Source organism: Opisthocomus hoazin, chromosome 11 (assembly GCF_030867145.1).
Source record: "Opisthocomus hoazin isolate bOpiHoa1 chromosome 11, bOpiHoa1.hap1, whole genome shotgun sequence".
NCBI classification, from domain to species: Eukaryota; Metazoa; Chordata; class Aves; order Opisthocomiformes; family Opisthocomidae; genus Opisthocomus; species Opisthocomus hoazin.
Window position 1 is genome coordinate 23,794,007 of NC_134424.1, and position 25,271 is coordinate 23,819,277.

Genomic DNA, 25,271 nt, shown 5'->3' on the forward strand with positions numbered 1-25,271 from the left:
GAGCCGTGTAACAGATACAAAGAGGCAGTAACAGACTATTCTGTGACTTCCATTTCCATGGCTAGGAGGAGAGTTGAAGCCAGGTCTTCAACTCAGACTTCCCAGAAATCTTGTGCAAGCTTTAGCAAATAGCTTTTGTGCTAAGAGTTCAATCAAGAAGAAGTGACACATTTTTTTCTGGCTTTACTTAGGTCTGCACTGTGTGCATCCAAACTCTTCAACTTTCAGTGCAAATATCTGTATTTCTAGCTAGCAGGGTGTGGCAATAGAGTTCTTTATTCCAGTGGAACAATATCTGGAAATCATTTCCTTTATTTTGGCACAAAAGAATTCATTAAGGGGCAGGAATATCTGAATGACATAATTCCAAAGTGATGTATGTTTCTCCTGGGTAGTGCAGTGACTATTAACCATAAAATGCCCCACACAGAGCAAAAAGCAATCTGATTCATCAAGGATAAACTCAAGAACTACTGCCATGCAATATAATCCCTTGCTAGGTACAGGATTTATAAAAGCACTATAATTACTGCATCTGGTTAGCCTAATTATCAAATGTTATCTCCCGCAGAGCAGCCAAAACGACAAATAGTTTATTGATAATGGTAAATTAAAGTTTCAAGGCCAACAAAGGCTAAGGAAAACACCAAACAGTGAGACTCAGAGGTCTTGAGCTGCATTTCAGAGCTGAAAGGAATGCCTTCTGTAAGTCACAGAATGAAACCCGCCCAGGCAGTTTTAATTCGCTTTCCTTAATCATTTATTTGTAAGAAATTTATGTATGTATGAGTGTGTGTATTCATGCATAAGAGCACCTGTTTTGTACTTAGGTGGGTCTTGCTTAATGCACTGATATTTATCTTTACTGTAAACATGGCCTTAACTGTTATGTTGAAAATCAATTATGAGTTTCTAAGTGTACTCTTCATCACAGTATAATATACCAGACTAGAAAGATTACCATCAAAACTTTCTGCTAATTTTAGGTGCCCATTCTGACTTATCTAAATTTTCACAGTACCTAGTATTTCAGGGCAAGCCACACAAATCAGAACTTCCATGATCCCACTCTTTAGCTGCAGTTCTCATGCCCCACAATCTCAAACTCCATGACAAAAAAAAAAAAATCAAGACCTAATTATTATCTGTGCACATGTAACACCATAACTGTGTGCAGAAAGCCCAACTAAAGTAATTTGCCTGGCATTACGCAGGGTCTCTGGCAGAAACAGGAGTAGAAATCTACTTCTGCAAAGGGTCATCAATGGCTTTAACAAGGACTCTATCGGTTCTGTTCCCACATGCCTCACCTGACTTGCTACTTGTAGCTTCTGCAGTAGGAGAGGAAGGAACCTCCTGGCAGAAGTTTCCTTCTCTCTAAAGCTGTTGTCCATCCCCAGAAATCATTCATCCCCTGCCTTGAATGCGGCAAAGGTCACATAGGAAGAACAGACTGCGATTTTACGAACAGTAACTACTTTGTAATGCGTGTGCTCCAGGGGTCAGGCAACCTCCTGACATCTTGTCAGTTGAGAACCTTAAAAAAACCAAATACACTTAGAACACAAGAATTTGTGTCGGGTAGCATCATCACGACATCTGTGTTTTCCACCAGCAGGGTCAGATTCTCTACATTCTCTGCATAGATTTCTGCTCTGAGTTAACCGAGCAACTGACAGCACAGTAAATTATCACCCTCCGTGGGGACCTGCAGTGTAGGAGGGAGGAGAAACTAATTTATGGATGGCTTTCCCAAACATTTACCTATAGGAGAGTAATGGCAAGAATTTAAGAACTTGGATAGCATGCCAAATTTTATCAGGGAGATTTCATCTTGTGTCCCTTTACCTCTACCCCAATCCTATCTCCTTTCTCAATGTCCAAGTCTGCTGTCGCTGGAATTCTCATTCTCACTCTTTAATCACTGTGCCTATTCAGGGTGTAATTCAACCGCGTGTTTCCATCAGCAGTAAAACCCAATCGAATGCTCTCTCCACCTGCTCGCTCCTGCGTTTTGCCATCCCCTGAAAGATAGGACTGCTAGGGCTATGCACTGATCCACATTTTAAACTTCACTCCAAAAATCAGAGAGGCATGAGATATTTTCAACACACCTCATTTCATAAACCCAGTTCATAGCAGCACAAGCACTTGCACAACTCAGACCATACAGGATCAGGTACGAGAAGATGCAGAACAGGAGCAAGGTGTTAAAGGAGAGAGATGGTAAGAAAGAGGGAGTTTTTCTTCCAAATTTATTTGGGACTACTCCTTCAGGCCTAAGCAGCTCCTCTGCTCTGTCCTGTGTGTCAAAGCCCCCACTCCCTGTGCTAGCATCCTTGCCAAGGAGAGCACCAGGAGTGCCAAAGGGAGAAGTTCCCTGACCCCGTTCTTGGCCATTGGTGCTAGCTTGCCTAGCGTAAAGAGACCTTCACAGTTGTTGGCGAAGTTTTGTACGTTTCTTTGTGGCCATGGACTGGAGCATGTTCAATACCTCAGAGTTCTTCAAAGCAGTCAACGCTTGAAATAAAGGAGATACAAGGCCTTTTAGAAATGCACTTCTGTTATTCTTGCTTGCCTGAAACCTAAAAGATCAGCCTAAGAAACATTTGGATTGTGAGACTTGCAGCCCAAATGCCAGGGGAAAGCAATATGCAACGGAAGATCTTTGCATCCACATCTCTGAGAATCAAAAATGTCAGGAACAGCAATGTACCATTCAGGAAATATGTTGTTCTAATCTGATCTCAGATTTTAAGAAGTGGAGTAACAAGAAAGCCGTTGACAAATGAACCATAAAGACCTGTACTAAGAGCAGCTGATTTCTGACAAACAATTTCCCTCAAACAGGATGAGCTTACAGAAGCTGCGCTTTGGAATGGGGAGGTGTGGACAAGAAAAGGCGCATTTCTATTCTGTAATGTCACTGTGTCTGCACAAAGGTTTGTGTTGTCTAAAAAATGCTTTAAATCACCATGGGAAGAGCACTGCACGACAGCGAAGTGGCTTTGTGCTACACGTGACAGTCCCATTGCAAGGTTTGCCCCTTGATATAACATGTGCAGAAAGATGAAAAGACTCTGCAAGAAAACACACTGCCATCAGCAAAATGATTTTTTTCTAGAGGATGGTGGTTTTGGCAAGAAAATTAAGATCATCAGCCAATAACAGGAAACCTCCCAGAACTCTGACCTGGATTATAGAGGATCTTTGGCTACAAACGTTTCCTGATTTCAGTATAAATCCAGATCAAGCAACTTAAACCCTGAGATTAAGCAATTTAAAATCTGAATTGATCATAGAAAGTTCATTCGTATGATTTCTGTTGGAGAGGGGTTCACACCTTACAGCACCAAGGAAAGGCAGAGGCATTCAGGAAACCTACACAGACACTTAGCTCCAGTGTGAAAACGTACTTGATCTGAATGCTAAATGAAAAATCATAAATAAATATGCACACCTCCTAAACTCTGTACTTCCCTGTAGGGGATAAGCCAAAACTGAAGCCGTTTTGACAGTTTGAGTAAAATGGTACAAAAATAAAGTTCCCAGCTCATTTTGCTTAAAAACCACGAGTCATGCACTTTTAAAATAAAGTATAGCGTAGTTTGTATAAGTATACTTAGGGCAGTGTACATATTCACACAGCTGTTGGATTGGCTCCAGATCAGTCTCTAAAAGAGACTAAAGGTCTATGAATGTGGAGCTAAATAATTCCTCAGATTTATTTTATGATTAGTCAGGAATTATTTAAGTTAAAGATTTGTTTAGCACCAGAAGCAGGTGGTTTTTGCTGCAGTTCGAAGTTTCCATAACAATGACAGGAGTGCAAATTAAAAGCCAATTAGTCATGGACATTACTTGAAGGCCCAGCACTTTGCAGACTTTCCCCTCTTCAGCCTCCCTTCTCTGGAGCTGCCCTTTATCCTCTGCACAAAGGCTTCAGAACGAACGTGGACTGTTTGCCTGTCTCCATGGAAGCCTTGCCACGCTGCACCCTATGCAGACGCTTCCCAGGCACCCGCAGCACTACGCTCCCCTCTGATCTTTGCCCTAAACAAATGTGCTGTTTATTCGCTCTGCTTCTCATTTATGAAGACCCATTTGATACTGTAGGAATACTGACGAGGAAAGAATTAAACCTATGTTTAAGAACGAGTGAAGATTCCTCCTCTTAGCATTTACCATGACAGTGAAAGCATACTGGTTGGCCTCTTTCGTTAGGCTCTTCTTTAAATCCTGAAACCTCTGCCACTTGAAAATTAAGAGTGCAGATTTGGCATTAAAGAAAATGAAAAGCTCCCAGATAGGAAAAAATGACCTTGTGGTTAAATCACATAAGAACTCAGGAGATGGGGGTGTTTCATTGTGCTGCTACCAAAGAGCATCACCACGGCTCCGTTCATGCCCACATCCCCTCATCTGAGAGCAGTGATGAAATGCTGTATACTTCAACACTGTGAAGTAAGGAATGTGAAGAAACCCTAAGAAATTAAACCTTCTGTACTGTTTGGCTGCATCTCCTTTAAAGACCAAAAAACAGAGAAAATCCCGTCAGAAATCTGAAATATTCTCCAAAGTCAATGTAGGAGCCTGTATCGATGGCAAAACTAAAAGAAGGAAACTGTCCTTTTCTTCCAGTAGACAACAAAGATTCATCAGTCTCCTTAACACGATTCCTCTAGTTCTGTGCAACATTCCTGATGCAAACCTTCTTCAACCCATCTCATGTTGAGTTTCCAGTTGTAGTTTAAAGGAATTGTAGGTTTGCCCTTGCAGCTGCACGAGCAGTATTAGCAGCTCCCTTGCTCCTCCCACAATTTCTGTACAGCCAGAAATATCTCTAGCTCTGCCTCCTGATCTTTGGCACCAAACTTGGCATATTGCTGCCTTAAACCAGCGTGTTTACACATCCCTCCTTCAGAACTCTGTTGCACAGGACATTCCCCGCCTTGACCTCTGTCAAGTGGGCTGCTGGGCCTGTCCTTCCCTGTCACCATCCCTGGTCACCACTGCGGACAAACCAGTGGCCAGCATCACGTAACACTGGACTCCTGGCAAGCCTTCCAGTGTTGTTATTTCCAACGGATCCTTGACATTATGGATGAGCTGATCAAATGTGAAATCTCTCGGGTTTGTTTTTAAACTTGCATATCTACTCGTGCTGCTGGTTGCTTTTTTTCTTCATTTTTGTCTGGCATGGGTGAGCTCTGAAATTCCAGCTTGTCTGGCCACGTGTTCCTTCACCCACATTTAAAATCTGCCCCGCTCCTAAACACCTTGGAATAATTTCCACACATGGTTCTAGAAGACAAGGCTGTATCTTCATCTGTGCTGCCTTTTTGTTTAGGGTGTAAGGCACACTGACTTTGCCGTATTTCTTCTGCTGGAGACACTAATGCACAGTGTGATCTGAGGCAAATGGTAGAGCCTGTGCCAGAAACAAGATTTAAATTCTGGAGCACCTGGGTCTGAAAACCTTTGTTCAGAAGGTTTCTTTCTTGTTTGCCAGGTGAACATCTGCAGAGAGGACAGACATGGCTGTCTTTAATCAATACATTGGGCAGAAAGACCTAACAAAACATGCTGTCTGCATGCTCCCTTAATTCCTCCACATAAAGAGAGAGCTGATGAAGTCCTCTCAAGAAAATGACTACAGAATAATTAGAGTTTGTGCTTTGTATTTCATCAACTAACTTTAGGCTTCTGTACAAGAGCTACAAAGAAGTGAAAGCTATTATTTAGGTCTGTCCTGAATCTCATCGAAGTAGAGGGAGTCTGCTATTCCAAGTCCTGAGTTATATGGGAAGGATTGGTTTTTTCCACCAAACTTCTGAATGTTCCTTAGACTGCAAGCTAAACCAAAACCAGGCTGCCAGAGGTATGCAGTCAACACCACCAGCAGAGCTCCCATTAAACATCACAGCATGTAACCACTTTTGCTGGGAAAGATTTTCATATTTGAATATTCTCAATGTTTATGACCTTAACCAACTTTGAGACTGCAATGAATCGGTACTGAAGTGTGAACATCTCTGTGTTACGTGAACTCACTCCAGAGATCTCTGAAATCCAAACAGATCTAAATTATACTGCAGCTCAAAACTGAGAACAATCTGCACAATACCAGCTTCGGTCCTCAAGAGATTGCAAAGGACTCATATTGAGTACCAGACCCCAAGATATTTTTGTCTTAAAATGAAGGAAATTAGCACATTTCAGAAAAACAAAATATAACATTCTTGTGAAATGAAATACTACTACATTCCCCAGTAACTGTCCAGAACACTGCAGCTCTGTGACGCTTCCAGGAGCCCCATTTCAAATGCCCAAGCTGAACAGTGCTTGCTATTTGTGCACTACTTTGTAATTATTTTTTCCAGAACTAATGAAGCTAAATGACTAGCCAGGCTCCACTCTGGAGACCGCTATTTCCCTTCCTTTACAGGAAATCCAATTGTCACTAAGCTAAAGAATACTATAAATTGTAAATGAAACATGCCATGAGTTGTTAGGCAGTCAGCTCCACTCGAGGGGGTAAAAGAAGTGCTGGCTCCTAAGCATGGTTTCCCTCAGCCTCCGTCTGCACAGACATTCTGAAACACTGACCTCTGTTGTTGTTAAATTCATGATCTTATTTACTGTCACAAGCAACAAGGGAACGAACATTGGTGCGGTCCTTCAGGAACTGACGGCTGTGAGAGATGAAACAAAAGCTCTCTGCGATACTTCTCTCTAACTTGGCAGCAGCTTTCCCGTTACTACGGCTCAAGTCCTGTTTCTGACGGCAGTTCAGTTGACGGGCAGGAAGTATTTAGAAGATTCGTACATAAAGATCACGTTATACAACTTGTTTCAGTAGGACTAATTTGCTAAGTGTTTTAACTCTCACTTTTTGTTGATGAATATTTAATGTGTTAAGTATAAGGAATAGTCAGTATTCACCAGACCAAAATTAATCTTAGAAAGAGTTTGGAGGGAACTTAATTTACTGTAAAACTCCTGAATTTGGTTTGCTTTCTTCTGCATATAGATTCTTTGTGAACTACATCACAGCTCCTACTGGGAAAAGTATAACCGCGTTATTATATGGTCTAAATAGGAAAATATCCTGATGCATCTATTGAAAATAAACGGTTTTCTAAATAGTAAGGAAGGAAGCAATGGAAAAGCACTCTATATGAACATATAGCAGGACATTACACAACGCGCAGATGGAACGTACACAAGCTTGTGATGGGCTGGACTTGGTGTTGATTTAGCTCCATCCCTGAGAGGTAGCTTATCCCCACCTCCGAGAATGCTTGATGTAAACCTTTCGTGTGTGGATGGATATGCCAAATTTCCATTTACCCCATAGAACCGAGTTTCTTATCATAAGAGTCCCCACAGCAAAACGAAGCATGCTGTCAGCGCAGAAGGGAGAGTTTATGGCCAGAGTAGACTGTTTCCATATGTATTTTCTAGGTGTCTTTGACCTGAGCTAAAAGCTATTAGTAACGTTTAGTTCTTATTACCTGAACCCAAGAACAGCTGCAATCCTCCTTGCTTTGATTCTTGGTGAAGGACCCAAAAGCAGCCGGCGGGGGTTCGATGTCCCCGGCACTGAAGGCAGACACCCCTGCTCTTCTGCAGCACCTCTGAACGATTTCATCCGATCCCTCGTGCGCTGCAGTGTGCGCACTCACCTCGGCTCGTCAGGTTTCCTGCAAGGCCACTTGATTTTGCCCTTCTTTTCCAGGTCGGAGGTTGTGAGGTGTCAGCTCTCCTCGAGCAGCAGCCCCGAGCAGGGATGGGGAGCAGCCTCGCCGGACGGAAGGTGCTGCCTGCCTCTGGTGCAGCAAAACCGACAGGCTCCCGCCAGCGGAGCTGCCATTTCCAAGGACGGTATCAAACCCAGTACCCAGCCACTTTGTGTCCTCGCTGATTTGTAAGATCCTCAGCAGAAAAGCTCATATAGATACTAAACCACCAAAGCCACAATCCTAATGAATCTTGAAATCCTAGACCTAAATAAAAGGTAATATCTCAGCTTTATACTTCTCACTCCCCGCATAATTTTATGTTTAATAGAAGACAGAATGTATCACTTAGAGCTATGATTTAAAACTGCTTTTTTCCACCCACCTCACCAAAACATTTCTCCTGGCTTAAAAGTATGAAGTTTTCATGTCTTTGTAAATAAAACCTCAGTTTTCATGTCTTTGTAAATAAAACCTCAGTTTTCATGTCTTTGTAAATAAAACCTCAGAACTCCAGCTAAAATAATTTCCAAGGAAACCATTTGCAGCTAATAATCTGTACAGCGATAGACTTTGGAAGCACCCTGGCCACTTCAGCAGCCCTGGAAAGGTCCGAGCTGTTTAGCACACGTAGTGCTGACTGCTGCCACGACCTGGCATGCTTGCCATGCCTCACGGGACTGCGAGGAGCCTTTCTGGAAAGCCTGCCGGGATCTACGGGCTTGCCAAGGCAGCTCTCGCCGCCAGTGCCCCCGACGAGGTGCTACAGGGCTCTCAAAGGGATGGCAGCCTGGGGGGCAGGGGGTCATTCAGCTGCTGTGGTGGTGAGACACGTTTGTGATCGCCGTCTTAGCAGCCAAGCTTCCCCACACACACCCCGGCAGTGGTTTACATGCCAAGTAGACAGCAAATGCAAAGTGTGGTGAGTTTGACTTACCGTCAGTCATTTATTTTTTGGTTTTTTGGACATATGTAGTTCAAAGCAGACAAAAGCACTTATCTGGCATTAACTGTAAATAACACGGTATTTTTACTGCAGACTGGAGAGCTGTATGTAGTGACTAAAAAATAGATTACAGAATCACAGAATAGTAGGGGTTGGAAGGGACCTCTGTGGGTCATCTAGTCCAACCCTCCTGCCGAAGCAGGGTCACCCAGAGCAGGCTGCACAGGATCTTGTCCAGCCAGGTCTTGAATATCTCCAGAGAAGGAGACTCCACAGCCTCCCTGGGCAGCCTGGGCCAGGCCTCCGTCACCCTCAGAGGGAAGAAGTTCTTCCTCGGGTTCAGCTGGAGCTTCCTGTGCCTCAGTTTGTGCCCATTGCCCCTTGTCCTGTCACTGGGCACCACTGGAAAGAGCTTGGCCCCATCCTCCTGACCCTCACCCTGCAGACGGAATGGGGTTGGCAAGTAGCTGCTTGGGAATGTGAAAAATAATGACATGTAAATACAATTAACATCATAGCATGTTCTTTGTGTGGTTAGACTTACAAAACAAACCCACTTTTACAAATATTTATATCACACCAGACACTTTGCCAACTCACACTTTCCATGTCTAAACTACACTATCCATATTTCAAGTGCAAACAGCTTTTTAGCAAAACCTTTTCAAACAAAAAAATTGTGCGTTTATAGATTTAAAAACATGATCCATCTAATAAAAATGGATTAGTTAGCCAGACAAGAAAAATATCTTAGAAAGTTCAAAGAATAAAAAAATTGTGTGAACATCTGGGATAAACCCGGATATACTAGATAAATAATCTAGACACAGAATTATTTATAAATTTTTATATATACTTTAATAGGCATTAATTTCTTAGAGCAGAAGAGCACCAACTTGGAATTAGGCAGGTTATTCTGCATTAGCTAGTTTAAAAATTAATGCCTAAATATCACAATAATAAAGTGCTCTATGATTCTGCTGACAGAATTTTTTTTTTTAAGCATTAGCCCAGTATAAGAATTTTAATAAAATACTAGCTTTATGTTAAGAGAGATGCATAAGCAGTTTTGGTTTTCCCCTCTGGTTTCCGGTCCTGCAAGGTGGATATAAAAGAGGACATTCCACGGGGCAGAAAGCATTGCGAGTCTCATACACACCTTAGCGTGGAGACAGCTTGCGATCCACGTGCCTTTTCCTCCCTTTTTAAAAACCTCATCTGAGTGTCTGCTATGCCAGATGCTGCAATTAATTTACTGGATTAAACATACCAGTTGGAAGCTCTTCAAGGCATCTGTAGCGTCGGGCGACCAGTTTTCATGGCTGCCGCATCGGCTGTAAACTCCGACTGCTATCCCTTTGAACTCCTATGGCATGAAAATAAATTACGATAGAAAAAGTTCACTGCTAATGTATCACAGATTGAAAATGGAAAGTTTTGCTGTTGTTGTTGCTTTGGCAGTGCAGACTCACGGAAAGAAAGCGCTTCTAATAAATTAGTTTGCACAGTGTAAGGACTGCCGTGAAAACGCAGACACCCATTCTCTACCTAACAAGCAATACTGCATGCAGTTAAGATTTATTCCTGCTTAGGCATTAAATTTTTGAACATGATAACCTATAAATTAGGCACACTGAATGCCACTGGAATGAAAATCGCATTAGCAAACACGTGCCAAGGGTTACCCAACAGAAGGAAAGCCCCCACCTGGGCCATCTTCCCTTTGTCGCCGAGGGCAGACAATGCATTAAAAAAAGAGCCCATGTGAAAACAAAAATGGTCCAAAATATTCTTACTTTGATATCATTATTCTGACAAAACAGGCATGTCTCTTTGTTGTCAACATGGCAGCACATTTTTTTTCATGCTATGCTGTAAAGGATGTTAAATTGCCTAGGATGGGGTGGTGGGGGTGGGGAAGGAAAGGGCAGTTTGTTCTTCGTGCCACCATCCAGGTGGCCTCTTAGCAGCAAGTTGGCTCAAGCATGCCTTCCAATCTCAAATCATTTTGTGTGTGCTTCTGTGCATACTAAGCAAATCCTGCCATCCTCTTCCAGCTCTATCAGCTAGCATCTTTCAATCAACAAATCCCTGCCCAGCCACGGCACTTGGCCTTCAGAGAGCGGCCGCTGGAACGGCACTGCAGCTTGAGGTGCAGGTGCTTGTGCCCTTGCAATGGGACAGACAATCATCCACCTGCGGGTCTCTGCGGGGTGGCTCATCCCCGTGAGCCCCCTGCTCCTCTGCGGAATGAGCTGAATGCGCTCACCACCTGTAACACAACCTCAGGTCGAATGGGCTTCCGTACTTGAAGACGTAACAGCATTTGACTTGGTCCCTGTGTTAGAAATCATTAAACCTGTTTAATTAACTGATAGTGATTAAGGTAAATGATTATAAAATTTAAAATCATGTTGACATCGGTTTAACCTGGTGTCAGCTCAAAACAAACACTCAGAATAAAGATGTGACAAGTGCTTTTCATGTACTCAGTGCTTCAAAAGACTCCCTATAAGTTATAAGCATCATAATAATCCCCTAAATCCGAGTAAATATCTTCTTGTGATAAAAAGGAGTTAAATGCAATAGCTTTTATAAGATACAGCTCGAAAAGTATTGAGATGTTAGTGTAATAGTATATGTATATTTATATTGTTACAATGACAGCTCATTTATACTTTATTTGGCATGTGAGGAGACATTATGTTTAGGTAAAAAAGAGATAACTAAACATTAGATAGCTGTAGGTCTAATATTGCATTTATATATTAAAATCACTGTCCCTACCACGCGCAGTAAGGGAATGAATTAGAGAACATCTATACCAAATTCCTCCACTCTGAATACATGTTCAGCTGGTACAATAAATGCGAAAAAAACCTTACACAGCTTCTCCTGCCTCCTGACAAGTCTATATTCAATTGTGTCCACGAACTGTAATTGCCTGTCCCCAATAACAGACTGATCCTTCACACTTACATTAGAGTTACTCAAAGGAAGGAAGAGAGTTGTAGTGAAATAGCTAAAAGTTACCCGCAGGAGAGTGCTGAAGTATTCAAGAAGCTGAAAATACTTGTCTTTGCTGAGGCTCCCCTGCGCAGCGCTCGAGCCCCTTCCCACGGATGCTGAGGGACCCCGCGCTGTGTTGGAGTGGGGTTTTTCAACCCTCTCCTCACTCTGCCTCGGACTCCGGAGTTCAGACGTCCCCCGCAGCAGCTCATCGGGGTATTTGTTTGGGGGCTAAGGAGTTGTTGGTTTCTTGAGCAGAGGACCAGCTGTTCTGCTCTGTGGAGGGCCAGGCTTCCTCTGAGGAGGAGGAGGAGATTGGGGCAGGAGACCAGCTGCCCCAGGTGGAACAAATGAAGAAAACACTGGCCAAGCTCCCTTGCTGCGATGGCGGGTAGGTTGCTGAGATTATTGCTCTTTGAGCCCTTTGCAAAGATTATTTCATGACCTGAAGGCACCATGGCTTCAGGAAGGAGCGGTAACACTGTACAGCAAAATCAGCAGGCCCCTCTGCCCGTCCTTCACAGCTGGATATTCCCAGCTCACCCTCCTCAGTGCCAGCTGGGACACCAGTTTGTGGCCCATGCTGCCAAGAGTTTTGCAGGAAAACTGCCTTTTACAAACCTAGACCTGCATCGTGAGGTTTCACTAACCTTTTTTTTTTTAATGTATATACAGATGTGATGAAAAAATGTGGAAAAAGCTGATGTCTCACATGGAGACCACCACTGCTGATGGCTACGACGCAGCCCCTGCAGAGCTCACAGAGAAGATCGTGCAGCTAACGGAACAGCTTGAGCTCAAAGGGCATGAAGTGAAAAAACTGGAAACAAATATGGAAGAGGTAACGGGTCCCACACAGAGTGTGAAGGAGCTAGTTATGTAACTTTAAGTAGCTGCACTTATATCCACATGCATTTAGATTTTATTCTGGCCATTCTGCTCTCTGTTCCTGGTGTTTCTCACTCTGCCATTAGTCAGCTCAGACATCTCATGCTTTCCTGTAACACCCACATCCCAGTCTGGTTCCTACCTGAGCCTCCATTTATTCAGAGGAGATGTACATCAGCCACGGTCAGACACAGGCTCTTCAAATACTGTCCTTTATTTAAATGGTTTGGGATCTTCACTGAAGCTATGTCTGGGACTGGTGCCACTGCAGACCAAAGAGCCACGCCTTAGCTTAAAGGGTCACTGTGGGCAGCTTGCAGTGGCTTCTCAACTGGGAGTGGGATGGTCACTACGTCCTAAGGCCTCCAGCTCCTCTGAGGGCACAGCAACTCGTCAAGAAACCCCTCCTGCTGACTGCGATGCAGCGGCCCACCAGTTTGGAATCCTGAAGATGGAATCATCCAGTTTACTCTGGCTGGTTCTCAAGCTTAAACTGATACATTCAAAAATATAAAACTCAGTTCTCAGGCTTAGCAGCATGTTCAGCTTTCCTTCAGCAGAGGTTATCACCACAGCAGTTAAAAGCCTCAGAGCAGTACCCCACTAGTCCTGTGTGATCTTACTATTTAAGTACTGTAACCTTCAGTCATTGATGGACACAGGTTGAAATGCTACCAGCCTTTCTGTGAAACAAAAATAGTGCCTCATACGCTTTGCTTTGCTCTGCTTTGTCTGAAGGGTTCAGTTAATGCTGTTCAGTATTTTATAGCCCTTCTTTAAAAGGAGCGTAAGGATTTCAGTAGTTCTGGCAAGATTGTATTAATTGGTAAACTATTTAAAGTAAGAGTAAAATATTTAACTTCTTTGAATGTTGCCATCCTTTGATTTTGATCAGTATTTCACATAATTTTTTCCCTTGACTTAAATTAAAGAGTTTATTTGTGAGGAAAAAATCAAAAAGCAGAATAAAATCACACTTGTGTCTTACACAATTTAGAGTATTCAAGGACAATTTGTTCCTTTAATACTCCTGAGAGCAACACAGAGTTCCTTCTATACTGCTTAACATCTGCCAACATAAAAAACTACATTTGTTCTTCTACCTACAGGAGGGAGCTACTGGCACAGGAACGACCTCCTTGTAGGTAGTGTCAGTTTTCTTCCGCTCCCTCTTCTCCATTTGGACGTACTCATCTTCTTCTGCAGTACCATATTGCCTTCTTCTTAGTCTCTGCAGAGGGATATTATTTCTGTGCACCTTGTTCAGAAATGTGCCATTATCGACAGATTAATACAAAATTTCATGACAAAAATGGACTCTGTTGCTCTTCATTTAAAGACAAGCAGGGAGGTGAGTAAGACAGAGTGCAAACTCACTGCAACATGAATTTAAAATGGGTAAGATACATAATTTCAAGCCTGTTAGGAATTTACTCTTAAACACTCTTATTTAGGCAGTGTTTATATCTTGTGTGCAGTTATAGGTATTTTTTGACGCTACAAAACAGACAAGTAATACGTAATTCCTTTCAAAAAGGTGACTGTTCCTGTAATCAACGCAAAGCAAATCGGAAGACTGAGAAACGCTCTTTCTCGTCTAACTTGCAAATAAATATACTGGCTTAATAAATAAACCACCAAGAACACTTTTTCTTGACAACCTGACAAAACTATCTTATACATTGCTCTATATACTACTATTTGGACCTGCTCAATAACGAAAATTAGACAAATAACACAGCTAACATCACAAACTCAGCAGACAAGTGAAGAGCAACTCTCTCAAATGCCAATTAATAATTGCTTCAGTCTAAGACTGTAAAACCAGGGGATAAAAGAGTTCTGAAACTCCTCATGTCTAGAAAGTTCTTCTCTCCAGCAACTGAACATTTAAAAATAGTTTCTACTGAAGACAGGGTGATGAAGGTGTCAGGACCCAGGAATAAAAGATGGAGAAAACATGAGTGAATTCTAAAAATAAAGTGATATGCTGCTAAGTGTAGTGTTGCAAAGTTATCACCACTCCTAGCCTGCCTCAGCTCTCTTGGTCTAGAAATCATTACTTCTGTTAATCTATTTTATTCTTCCATGCACTTTTCAAGCTCTATTACCCTTTTTGAATGAGAAGAACTGAAAATGTGCTTAGTATTCAAATGCAAGCCCTTCACGCCAAAATCATGGTTTCTGGTTTGTCCCTAGCTCCTTTCCCAACAGCTCCTTGCTTGCATGCTGTTGGTCTCTGCTGGCTGTCTTCAGGTGACAGCTCTTCTGGATCTCCCTCTTGAGTGGCAGTCGTCATCACTGCATACGTACGACATTGTGTACCTTTCCTGCACGCCTTACTGTGAATTACTGACACTGAATTTCATCTGATCTTTTATTGCCTGTGGCTATTCAGTATCATGAACTTCAGCTGTAACTCTTCACAGGCAGCTTTAGTTTTGATTACCCCCAGAAACTGTACTGAGAGCAAACTCAGACACTTTGACAATCACCTTTTTTAAAAATCATATGTGAATACGCTGAAGAGCTCACACCTTAACCCAGCCCCTTTTGTGAGACCCTGGGGATGATCTCCCTCCACGATGAGGTCTGTCACATCAATCCTGGTCTGTCAGTCTGGGCTCTGCCCCCACCTTTCAACCAGCTGTAAGTCCACGGCAAGATCTGCGCTACTGCCCTGTGACAGTTGCTTTTGAGTCTATGGTGACGAATCTTATCAAAAGCTTTTTGCAGATTCAAAATACACTCTGTCACAGAATCCCAGCATGGCAGGTGTTGGAAGGGACCTCTGGGGATCATCTGGTCCAACCCCCCTGCCAAAGCAGGGTCACCCACAGCAGGCTGCACAGCACCGCGTCCAGGTGGGTCTGGAATATCTCCAGAGAAGGAGACTCCACAGCCTCCCTGGGCAGCCTGGGCCAGGGCTCCATCACCCTCAGAGGGAAGAAGTTCTTCCTCGGGTTCAGCTGGAGCTTCCTCTGCTTATGAATAATGCTAATTCATCAAGTGAATTAACATTATTCATGTATATTCTTAGACCCTTTCAAAGAAATCTAATAGACTCTTCACTGTGTTCATCTGTGTGCTCACCAAGTCCCTTGTCCATGACAGTTTCTATCAACTTGCCTGACAGAATTACCGATACTCTTGAGGTGATTTGTTGTTCCTCAGATCACCTCTGCAGCCTCTCTTAGATACTGGTGCTACATTTGCCACTTCCAGTCCTTCCAGGGTGCAATGATTTAAAAGATAAATAGCACAGCGCAGTTCAGCACTTCATTCGGCCATTCTGATTTTGAAAATATTTCTCAGGTTCATTGCTTGTAAAGATGGCTCTAATATGAAAGCCTCCTTAACTTTTGTAGAAAATATAGTAGAAAAATTTTCTCTTACATTCCTTAAGGGATTTTTGCATATTAATTATTCATTGTCCTAAATGTATTTGTAGACACTGCTTCAGAGCTCAGATTCTCCCCATGGCACTCGCCCCCTTTTGTAAAAGGGTTGGATAGCGGCAGCTGACTTCTTCTCAAGACCGGTATTTGGCAAGCCAGTGTTTCCATTTCACACTCCAGGCACAGATCCAGAGTCGGGCTCTGCTGCAGGACTGTGACAGAGCTAAACCCAACACCTGCTCCTCTGAGACCTGTGACTTCACTACTGACCATCCCTCCTCAGTACCTGTGTTTCAAAAACCGGCTACGCTTAACTACCGTCGTTATCTTATTGTAAATGTTGAGGTCAGAAGAGGTGCTAGATGTAACCTAGCTAGGGAAGATAATCTGGGAGATTGTTTGAGCAGGACACCGAGCCACCGTCTACACGCACAGTAAGACAAAACACCTGCATGCCCAACGATAGGAAGGGATAGGGAAACAAGCACCCTGACCTGTGGCCAGGCGACTGTGAAGGCGCAGCTGCCGTGGAAAGCAGTTTACCAGCTACAGCGTAGGAAAAAGAAAAAAAAAGGCTTTGTAGGAGCAGTCGAAATGAAGCGGGAAGAGAGGCGGCAGCAGCAGCAAATGCCATGTCCAAGGACCACCGGGGCCTCTCGGCTGAGCGTGCTGCCTGCGCTGCCCGTGCAAGCTGGGCCAGGACACCGGCCAGCTGTGGACACCGCCAGTGGCACGCATGCTAAAGAGAAATCTTCTCCGATTCCTGTGTGTACATGAGCCCCGCTGCACGGCCTGTGGCCCCCCGCAAGACACAGCAGAGGACGGAGGAGTCCCTGAGCAGCTCGCCAGGCAGCGCAGTTCTGAAAGCTGCAGATAGAATCACAGGATCACAGAATCATTCAGGTTGGAATAGACCCCTAAGACCATCCAGTCCAACCACCACCCCAACATCACCATGCCTGCTAAACCCTGTCCCAAAGTGCCACATACACACGGTGTTTTTTTTTTAAATCATCATCACTCACCACAAGTGATGGCACGGATGCAGAGCCCTGACAGGGAGAGGACCAGGATAGATGGGCACCCATTATGGATTTCCGAGTGTCTAATTGCATGTTGGGAAAGTCTATTTTACACTTTAAAACAACGGCCCTTTTACCTCTCTGCTATTTGAGATGACGCTGCTTCAGCTGTACAGGGGAACATGACTACTTCACCTGTTCAGTACGTACCTACTCCAGGTGATATTTACAATACGGAGGCAATCTGCAATATAATAAAGGAAACCACATGTTTAATTCACTGAAGGCTGCCCACAGCCTCTGGAGCATTTGTTCTGCCTCGGTCGGGCTGCTGCCACACTGAGGGTAACCAAGCTGGCTCTCCGTGCAGGAAAACATTGGCGTAGCTGTCGGAATGGGGTGCTCAGGCAGGGATGCTGAAAGCACTGTTTGGCAGGTGGGCCAGATGAAGGGACCCAAACTTCTGTGGCTGTTGTACAGCTCAGAGGAGCGGGAGCGCATCCCAGGGCAGAGCTCATGGAGAGCTACTGGAACGGGCTGGTTTCCATCCGATGGGGTATCAGCACCAACTAGTACGTACTTCCAGCACTGTCAGAAGCTAAGATGACTGGCTAGAAGGCTCAGTGTGGATTAGGGCTTGTTTTCTTTTTTCACTTTGATGACACTTGTGTTTTAGGGAACTGAAGTTCCTTCCCATCTGTTAAAATTCATTAGGATACAAACTTCCACCAAAAAAAAAATCCATTAAATGTGTGCATGTTAAGGTCTTCAGGTTTTCTAGTTCAGTTCTCTCCTCGGTTATTTCTACAACTGCAATAAAGATAAAAGATAACAGCAAAAAGGGATTAACAGAGCCAGCAAACTTGGCATTTATCCCATATGATTTGGTTTCTCAGTGTACTATTAATAAATACGTTTCGATTGTGTTTGCAACAAGAAATTGCAAAAAGTGTCACATTTCAGAATGCTGGGCACAGTAATCATTGAGAAAGTTTACTTGTATTAATAAAGCTGAAATCCATCAGCGCTCTCTAAGGTCCAAAATTAATATTGAAGTGATGTCTTTTCCAGGGGATAATTTTCAGGCTCTTTTTAGCAGCTTGGCCATGCACCTGCAACAGGCCTGCGTCTATGGCAAGCAAAGATACTTCATTTTGCAAGGAAGTATTTTGAGCTTTGTAGCTCAAAATAGGTCACTTGCATTTTGCATCGAAACAAAAGCAACATTTCAAATCCTACACGTTTTTTCACAGGGAGGTCTGAGACAACTGACAGGTCAGCTCAGCTTTGGAAGGTCCCGGTCTGAGGAGACCTCTCCTACCCAGGATTTCTGTTGTGTCCAAAAGTCTCATTGAATCTGGACTTCTCTGTGCTTAGCTGCAAACTGGTTCTTCACCAAGCATGCCAGCGTTTTACAGAACCAGAATCCTTTTTTTTTTCCCTTAAGACATTTCTCTTTTTTTAACCAAAAGATTTGGAAGAAATTAGCTAATTACCTTCTTATTTCACTGAATGTACAGATTATTGACACGCAGGAGTTGCAGGACAAAAATATGACCACATTGGTGAGGGCACACAAATTGTTTACGCTTTATAGAGGACGACAGGAATGCAGAAGATGAGAAAACTGAAACAGTAATGCTAGTACTGAAAATTTTGGAGTGATCTGCTTGCAACCAGTGTTGAATGAACTGCCATTATGCGCAGGAGCAAAGCATTTCCTAGCAACTATCGATTCTTCACTTTCTGTAGTACGTTAAAGAAATGTTCTTCCTTTCAGCATAATCTTCTGGAGTGAACGGACATTTACCAGATAAGGGGGGATATTTAGCTTTGCAATTATTGGGCAAGAAAGCGAATAGCTCCAGTGCTTTTAATTTCCTGTGTCCTTGTCCAGATGAAAGGCCCATTGCTAGGTGAGCTGCAGCAAAAGGTGGAGGAGACCGAATTGTTGAAGATGGAGCTGCAGATGTTGGAGACTGAGAGAGTTAGGCTGTCACTGGTGGAAGAAAAGCTCATGGACGTTTTACAGCTTCTTCAACAACTTCGAGACTTGGTATGGCAAGAAAGCAGCCCAGAGACTTAAAACTGGTTTTGACAGTGTCCCTTCCAAACTAAAAAGGATGTTCATCCCTCCTATTCTGTACAAAGTCCTTTACACCAAGCAACCTTTCATGTGTGTTTGCCCTGGGAACTAACTGCCTGGTGATTGTAGAAAACTTTTAGACCTCTGTGGTTGACTTTTTTAGAAGAGGCCTAGCGATCTCCTTGGATCTAGATCTCTAAGCTCTCATTATCCTCTAAACAAAATTTTAGAGGGAACAAGGGAAACAAAAAAGCTAGTAAACAGAAGGATTCTAGAAGATTCTTTTTCCTTCTGGAAAAGGGCCCTTGTTTAACTGCATCCTACAGTGGCACTGAGTCAGTATTAAAGGGATAAAACTCCTTCCTATATAACAAAAAGGTATTTTTTATGAGAAGCTTGTTACCCGATTAATAATCCAAACATGGACTTACAAAAGCTGATGTAATAACACCCCAGAAATATGTGGCCAGTATGGCAGTTCAGTCCTTTAGAAAATAAGTTTAAACCTCCTGCTTGGGAATGCTCATGGTAAGGGCTGGCCAAAAGACGGGCGATTCGGATAATCTGCAGGACACGGACTATGTTGGAAACCCCACTGGGCTGCTAGGAGCTAATTTCTTCAATAACGACTGAGGGTTCTCCTCAATTTTCAGCAAAGCTCTGCTTAATCTGCTCAAGAGGAGAATGCTTCCTCCGGTGATCACTTTACTTTGTTTGAAGTACGCTCAGGCTCCACTGATGACTCTAGGGAACAAGTGCAGTATCTCATAATTTGGTAACTTATTTTAGCACTTGACACAGAAATACTGCTTTCATACTGCAAGTCTGACACATGCATCAATAACAATCCAGGGAAGGATTAAGCTAGTAAAGACTACGATTGGCAACAAGCATAATAACCTTTTGTGTCAAGACTTCAACATGTCACTCCCTGGTCAGCTGTATTATTGCAAATCGCTTCTGCTTAGGAGACGACCCATCACGCCGTGTGCCACAGCTCGGTGATGGCAGCACTTAATGCTGCTGGAAACACGCCACCGCGTGCTGCCGACTCCCACAGCACCACACAGGCAGCGATGCTGTCAGTGACCATGACAATTTACAGCATTCCCAGGAGAGGTTAGCAAGGATCCCCTAAATCCCTGATGGGATACATTTCAGACAAAAGAAAGCTTATTCATCAGAAACTGCGGTTTTAGGTGTCACTTCCCCACCATGTTCACATTCGTGTTTTAAATGCCCCGAGCATCTCATTTGCAACAGAACCTGCTACAAAGCAATGGCTGTCCAAAGGCAAATGCACACTCTGTGAGGACGAATAAAACCTCACCCTGGGTTGCAGAGGTCGTGTGTAATCCCAGCCCGCTGCAAACTGCTTCCCACTACGCCCCAGTGCCCACTGGGCAGACAAGCAGAAGCGCCAGTAAGCGAGGCCGGTACTGCCCGGGCTGCTGGCGGGTGCGTCGTCTTTCTTCCAGAACGGCTTCCGTCTGGTTGCACTTCTCGCAGCTTTAACAAGACCCACCAGTCCCTGCAGATACGGGCGCTCGGAGCGCTAATTAAACTGATTGCAAGACCTTCTCCCAGAAAGAATGCATTACTATCTCGACAGCAAATTAAGAGAGTTTGTTTTTCCGGACACATTATGGAATGCCCCAACAGATTTCTAACACAAAACTACCACTGAAAAAACCCATCCAAATCCTAAGTAGTTTTTACACTCCTCTCACTTTGGCTAATGGTTATTATATCTCAATATGCAACTGGGAGTGGGCCTGCCACCTGACACATACAATCTCTGCTAATTTGTTTGCACCTGAAGCGCTTCCCTGTGATGCCTGGAGCCGCTGCGTCCGAGAAGCCTCCTGCTGAGGTGACACCACAAGCCCGGCCCAGGCCCTTTCCAACGCAGACCCAGCAGAGCAAGCCTCTGTTGTGCCCCGCTTCATGCTCCTTGTCATCTAGATCTGTTTAGGCACACGCTCTGGAAAATTTTGGGTTTCTCCACCGAGTAACTGCTATTTGTCTTTCTACAGCCTTATTAAGGAACTGGAGCCCTCCACAAACTGCTATTATTTGAGTAGCATCTAAGATGAAATGCTAGACAATAAAGCCAATGTCACATTTTATCAGGATTCAGTTTCATTTCGGTGTAATTTCCAAATGCAAACACACTGTGCCTAGATTTTGTTGCATACATTTAAACTGGTGAAGGACATACTTGTGCTATAATATTATTTTGTCTTTTAAAGAACATATCTAAGCGAGCCTTGGGGAAAATCTTGCTGAGCACTTTGGAATCCTGCCGTGACCCTCAACCTGGTAAGAAAATAAATCACATATAAAGACCAAGAAGCATGAAAAGTGTCCTTTTGGGAAAAACACTAGATAATGAACAGAAGAGTGAGTAGGAAAAAATATTTCAAATACTGGGGGACAAGTTAGGGAGAAAAAAGTACTATGCAAGAAGATTACCTATAGAGAGTGATGCTTTCTAGTCTGTGACACATCAGAAACAGGAACACATCTAGGGCATTTTAAAGCCAAATTTTAGTTAGAATTTGGCCTTAGGGGAACAATTCAGTATCCCACTAATGTCTGCAGGGCTTCATTGATATGAGAATGTGGAAAACATGACCAAGCATGTAAGGGACATGTTTATCAGGTTTGCTGTCCCACTGCGTGTTGTATTCCTCCGCTGCAACACAAATATACTAACCAGAATGTTTCCATAAAGAAACCGGATCAAACCTGCACTCCTCTAATAACAGCCTTTTGTGTTCCTCTTCCGATAATTAAACTTGCAAACTCCTCTCCCTTGACAATGCTCTGGTGTGCCAGAGCTGCCTTTGTAAGGAGCCATCCAGGGATCACAGCCGGGAGGTTTGGATTTGATGACTCTGTTCCTATTAGCAGTGTTTGTACTTAGGTTCACGAAATGAACATCCTGTACCGAGCCTAAGAAGATGGCTTGGAGGTACTTTTAATGGGCAGACAGTAGTCAAAGACAAGGTTATAAAAGACTAGATGTGGCCTGAGGGTTTAGTTTTGGAGAATATTAATAACAGTGATTTAGGGAGAATAACACACAGACCATTCTGGGCTTTGCAGTTTCAAAGCCTGGTTGTTACTGGTGTCCAGGATTTGGGGGCACAGTCAGGCCAGAGCCAAGCTGTGCTGTGCCAGCATGGCTGGGGAGAGAGCAGAGAAAAGGCAAGGACAGACCTTTGTTGGCTCCAGGACACCAACACAGAGAGAAGCTGTACCTGAGCCATGGGTCAGATATTCTGGTAAGAACAAGAGAAGAGGGGACTGTTAGTGTCCACGGCACGCAAGTGTCCCGCAGGTATGACCACTTCTGCACAGGAACACCGGCTCCAAGCGATGCTGCTGAAGCACAGTACCTCGCTCTGTAACAGCAGCACAGCTCAGCTTCCTGAAATGGCACCGACAAGGGAAACAACCTTGTGAGGCTCTCTGTCCGTTCTGCATCACCACAAACAGCTCGTTTTCTCGGCTGTTGATTTTCTGTCTGTGCACTTGATATGACCTACGCAGCTTTCCTAAGTCTTTGTAATCAAGTATCTTCTTCCTCTTTGACAAGACTAAATGGATGGTTGGATTGGCAATTCGTTACTGAAAATGAAATAGGACTATGAAATAGTCTGTGTTCACACAGGTATGCAAGAACTCGGTGAACGGGCAATGAACGAAGCAAGAGAACCAGTAGAGAAAACAGTCCTTGAATCCAGTTCCACTCTCATTTTTACAGGGACAGGAATTCATTATTTGGACTCAAAGTTTAGATATTTTATGTTAATGAACTGACATGGCACTTAGGAAGAAGAGAGCTTCTGTTACGATTGTTAAACTGCCACTTTCTGTCTTTGTTCAAATTACAATATTTGCAATTTTCTTTTAAAAGGAAAAGCTCGCCTGTTTGAAGTCCTGGATACTCTCTACCAGGAGCTGACAGCCTGCGAGCTCTTACAAAGCCAGCCTCCGGAGCAGGCGCAGAGTGGCCGGTCCCTCTCCAGCCCCGGGTCATCTCGTGCTGAGCAGCAGTGCCAGCCGAAGAGCAGCCCTCCTGCATTCCAACACACGACCAACGGGTGAGGTGTGTCCAATTCAGCGGAGCTCGGTGATGGAGAAGAGTACCGGAATAATTTGGCCATGAAATCAAAGGTAGGCTTCTTCTGGGCAGAGCGCCGGTCCCTCAGCTAACGCCGAAGCCCCTGTTCCCGGGCTGAGCATCCACACGACGCGAGGACTGCGTAGCAATGGTGGTCTTTGGTGGAAGCCTAACCATCCTTGTACGACGGCTCTGTAACCGCGCCGGTTAGCCAAATAAAAGCCATTCTGACTACGCTGACCTGACCTACTTAGATTTACAGCCCTGGCTACACACCAGCTGGGCACAGGTCCTGGCTTTTCTGGTAGCTCAGTTCAAAAGCAAAAGGCAGCCTGTGTTATCCCTGGGAAGCAAACCGCTTGCTTCGCACGCCAGTGACAAAATGACGGTGTTAATCACAGACACGCACACGAGCGCAGTCAGCAGTGCGAGTTGTAAGGGCTCACGTATAAAATGAGTTTCTGTGTGTCTGTGATTCCGTTATTCACCTTATTTAACTCTGAAGTTAGATTTGTTATTGCTCTGCTGAATTTTATCTCTGCAGTTATAGATATGCCTTAGAAATCTGCAACAGTCTTTCCTGACAACAGTCTTAGATTTTACATTAAAAGTTAAATTCAACTGCTTGAAAAAGGTACAAACCGATCTTGTTCCCAAGCTCACCGGGCAAGGAAGGGCTGAAAAATTCCCTTTGCAACAGGTGCCGTTGTTGCATTAGCAAGCAGCACATGCAGCACACGACCTTGTTCTCTCATTTAATTTTCCTCAGTGTAACTGCAGAGACACAAAACTAGGCCCCACTTGCACACAAATTAATGTGAAACGCCGGGCCTAATCAAGGTGCCAAGTAACTTTTTGATCAGCAATAAAATAATTCCTGGGGGCAAAAGTAAAACAAATGGGCGGCTTCCAAGATGCTTTTGCCATTTCATTCAACTATCAAACACAGAAACTGAAGAAGCAGAGTTCTTAAATGATCCAACTGAGTTTATGGGATTAAAAAATGCACTGTAGATCTCTTAAGAATGTGAAATTATTTTCCTGAGATATTGCCAGCAATGAAATAAGACCATTTGATTCAGAACTGCACATATATGAATTTTTCCCATGACAATGGTTTTCATACAGGAATAAGGGCCGTATAACAATGCAGTCTGGGGAAGAAGAACTCCATTCCTTTCTATCTATCATACACTCTATAGCTTACACACACCTCCCTCCAAAATTGGGGTATGTTGCTCAGCATTTAGAGCCATGTTGGTAACAAAAATGTGCAAGAGATATTTCATTTTGGAGGAGGATAAAAAGGTGTTTTCCAAACAGTGGAACAAACTCTGTTCAATGGTGTTTTACCTGGGGGGGGGTGTCTGGTTTATCAGAGGGAGATTTTATGAATAGATATATATTTTTAACGCTGATTTTTCATAAAGATAAATTAGACAGGACATATATATGTAGTGCAATATTCACCCTGTAAGAATAAAAACTGTATGCTAATACTAAATATAATACTACTGTAATACTAAGCATAATGTAATATTACTTTAGTATATACTAAACTATATGATAATACTATATACTACAAAATCTATAGACTAAATGGGCAACAGACAAAAATCAAAATGAGCAGATGTCAGTTCCCTGCTTGGGTTCACTTTCTGAAAAAAAAGCATCAGCTTATGTTTTGTGCAGCTCTCTGACTTTCCCAGGAATACGACATATGTTTAAAGAGAGACAACGCCAGCAAATCATTAAATAAGCACGGTCTGTGTGTCAGAAGCGACACTTGAGGAACAGCATTATAACGCAAGCACACACCTGATGATGGACACCCTCATGCACGCCAGGATTCTTTATCATGCTAATTAATATTGCTCACTGTATCCGCTCCCTCTCTATACACATGTATATGTGCATTTGTATTATATATACACTTATGTAGACCTTAAGATTGCTATGTTAATTGTATACTTTTAGTATCTTTTTCACCACTATGTTTCTACTTCGCTTTCTGATCTATTTCTAGAAATCGAGACTATTAAGCAAAC

At 43.4% G+C, this 25,271-nt stretch overlaps 1 protein-coding gene across 1 annotated transcript; it reads left to right on the forward strand.

Annotated features, from left to right (window-relative positions):
* Positions 1-5,974: 5,974 nt before the first annotated feature.
* EFCC1 (EF-hand and coiled-coil domain containing 1) lies at positions 5,975-23,207 on the forward strand. Its single transcript, XM_075432460.1, has 7 exons — positions 5,975-6,015; positions 7,742-7,887; positions 11,953-12,088; positions 12,373-12,538; positions 18,903-19,061; positions 21,344-21,413; positions 23,017-23,207. The coding sequence occupies exons 1-7, from the start codon at positions 5,975-5,977 to the stop codon at positions 23,205-23,207; spliced, it is 909 nt and encodes a 302-aa protein (XP_075288575.1).
* Positions 23,208-25,271: the final 2,064 nt, after the last annotated feature.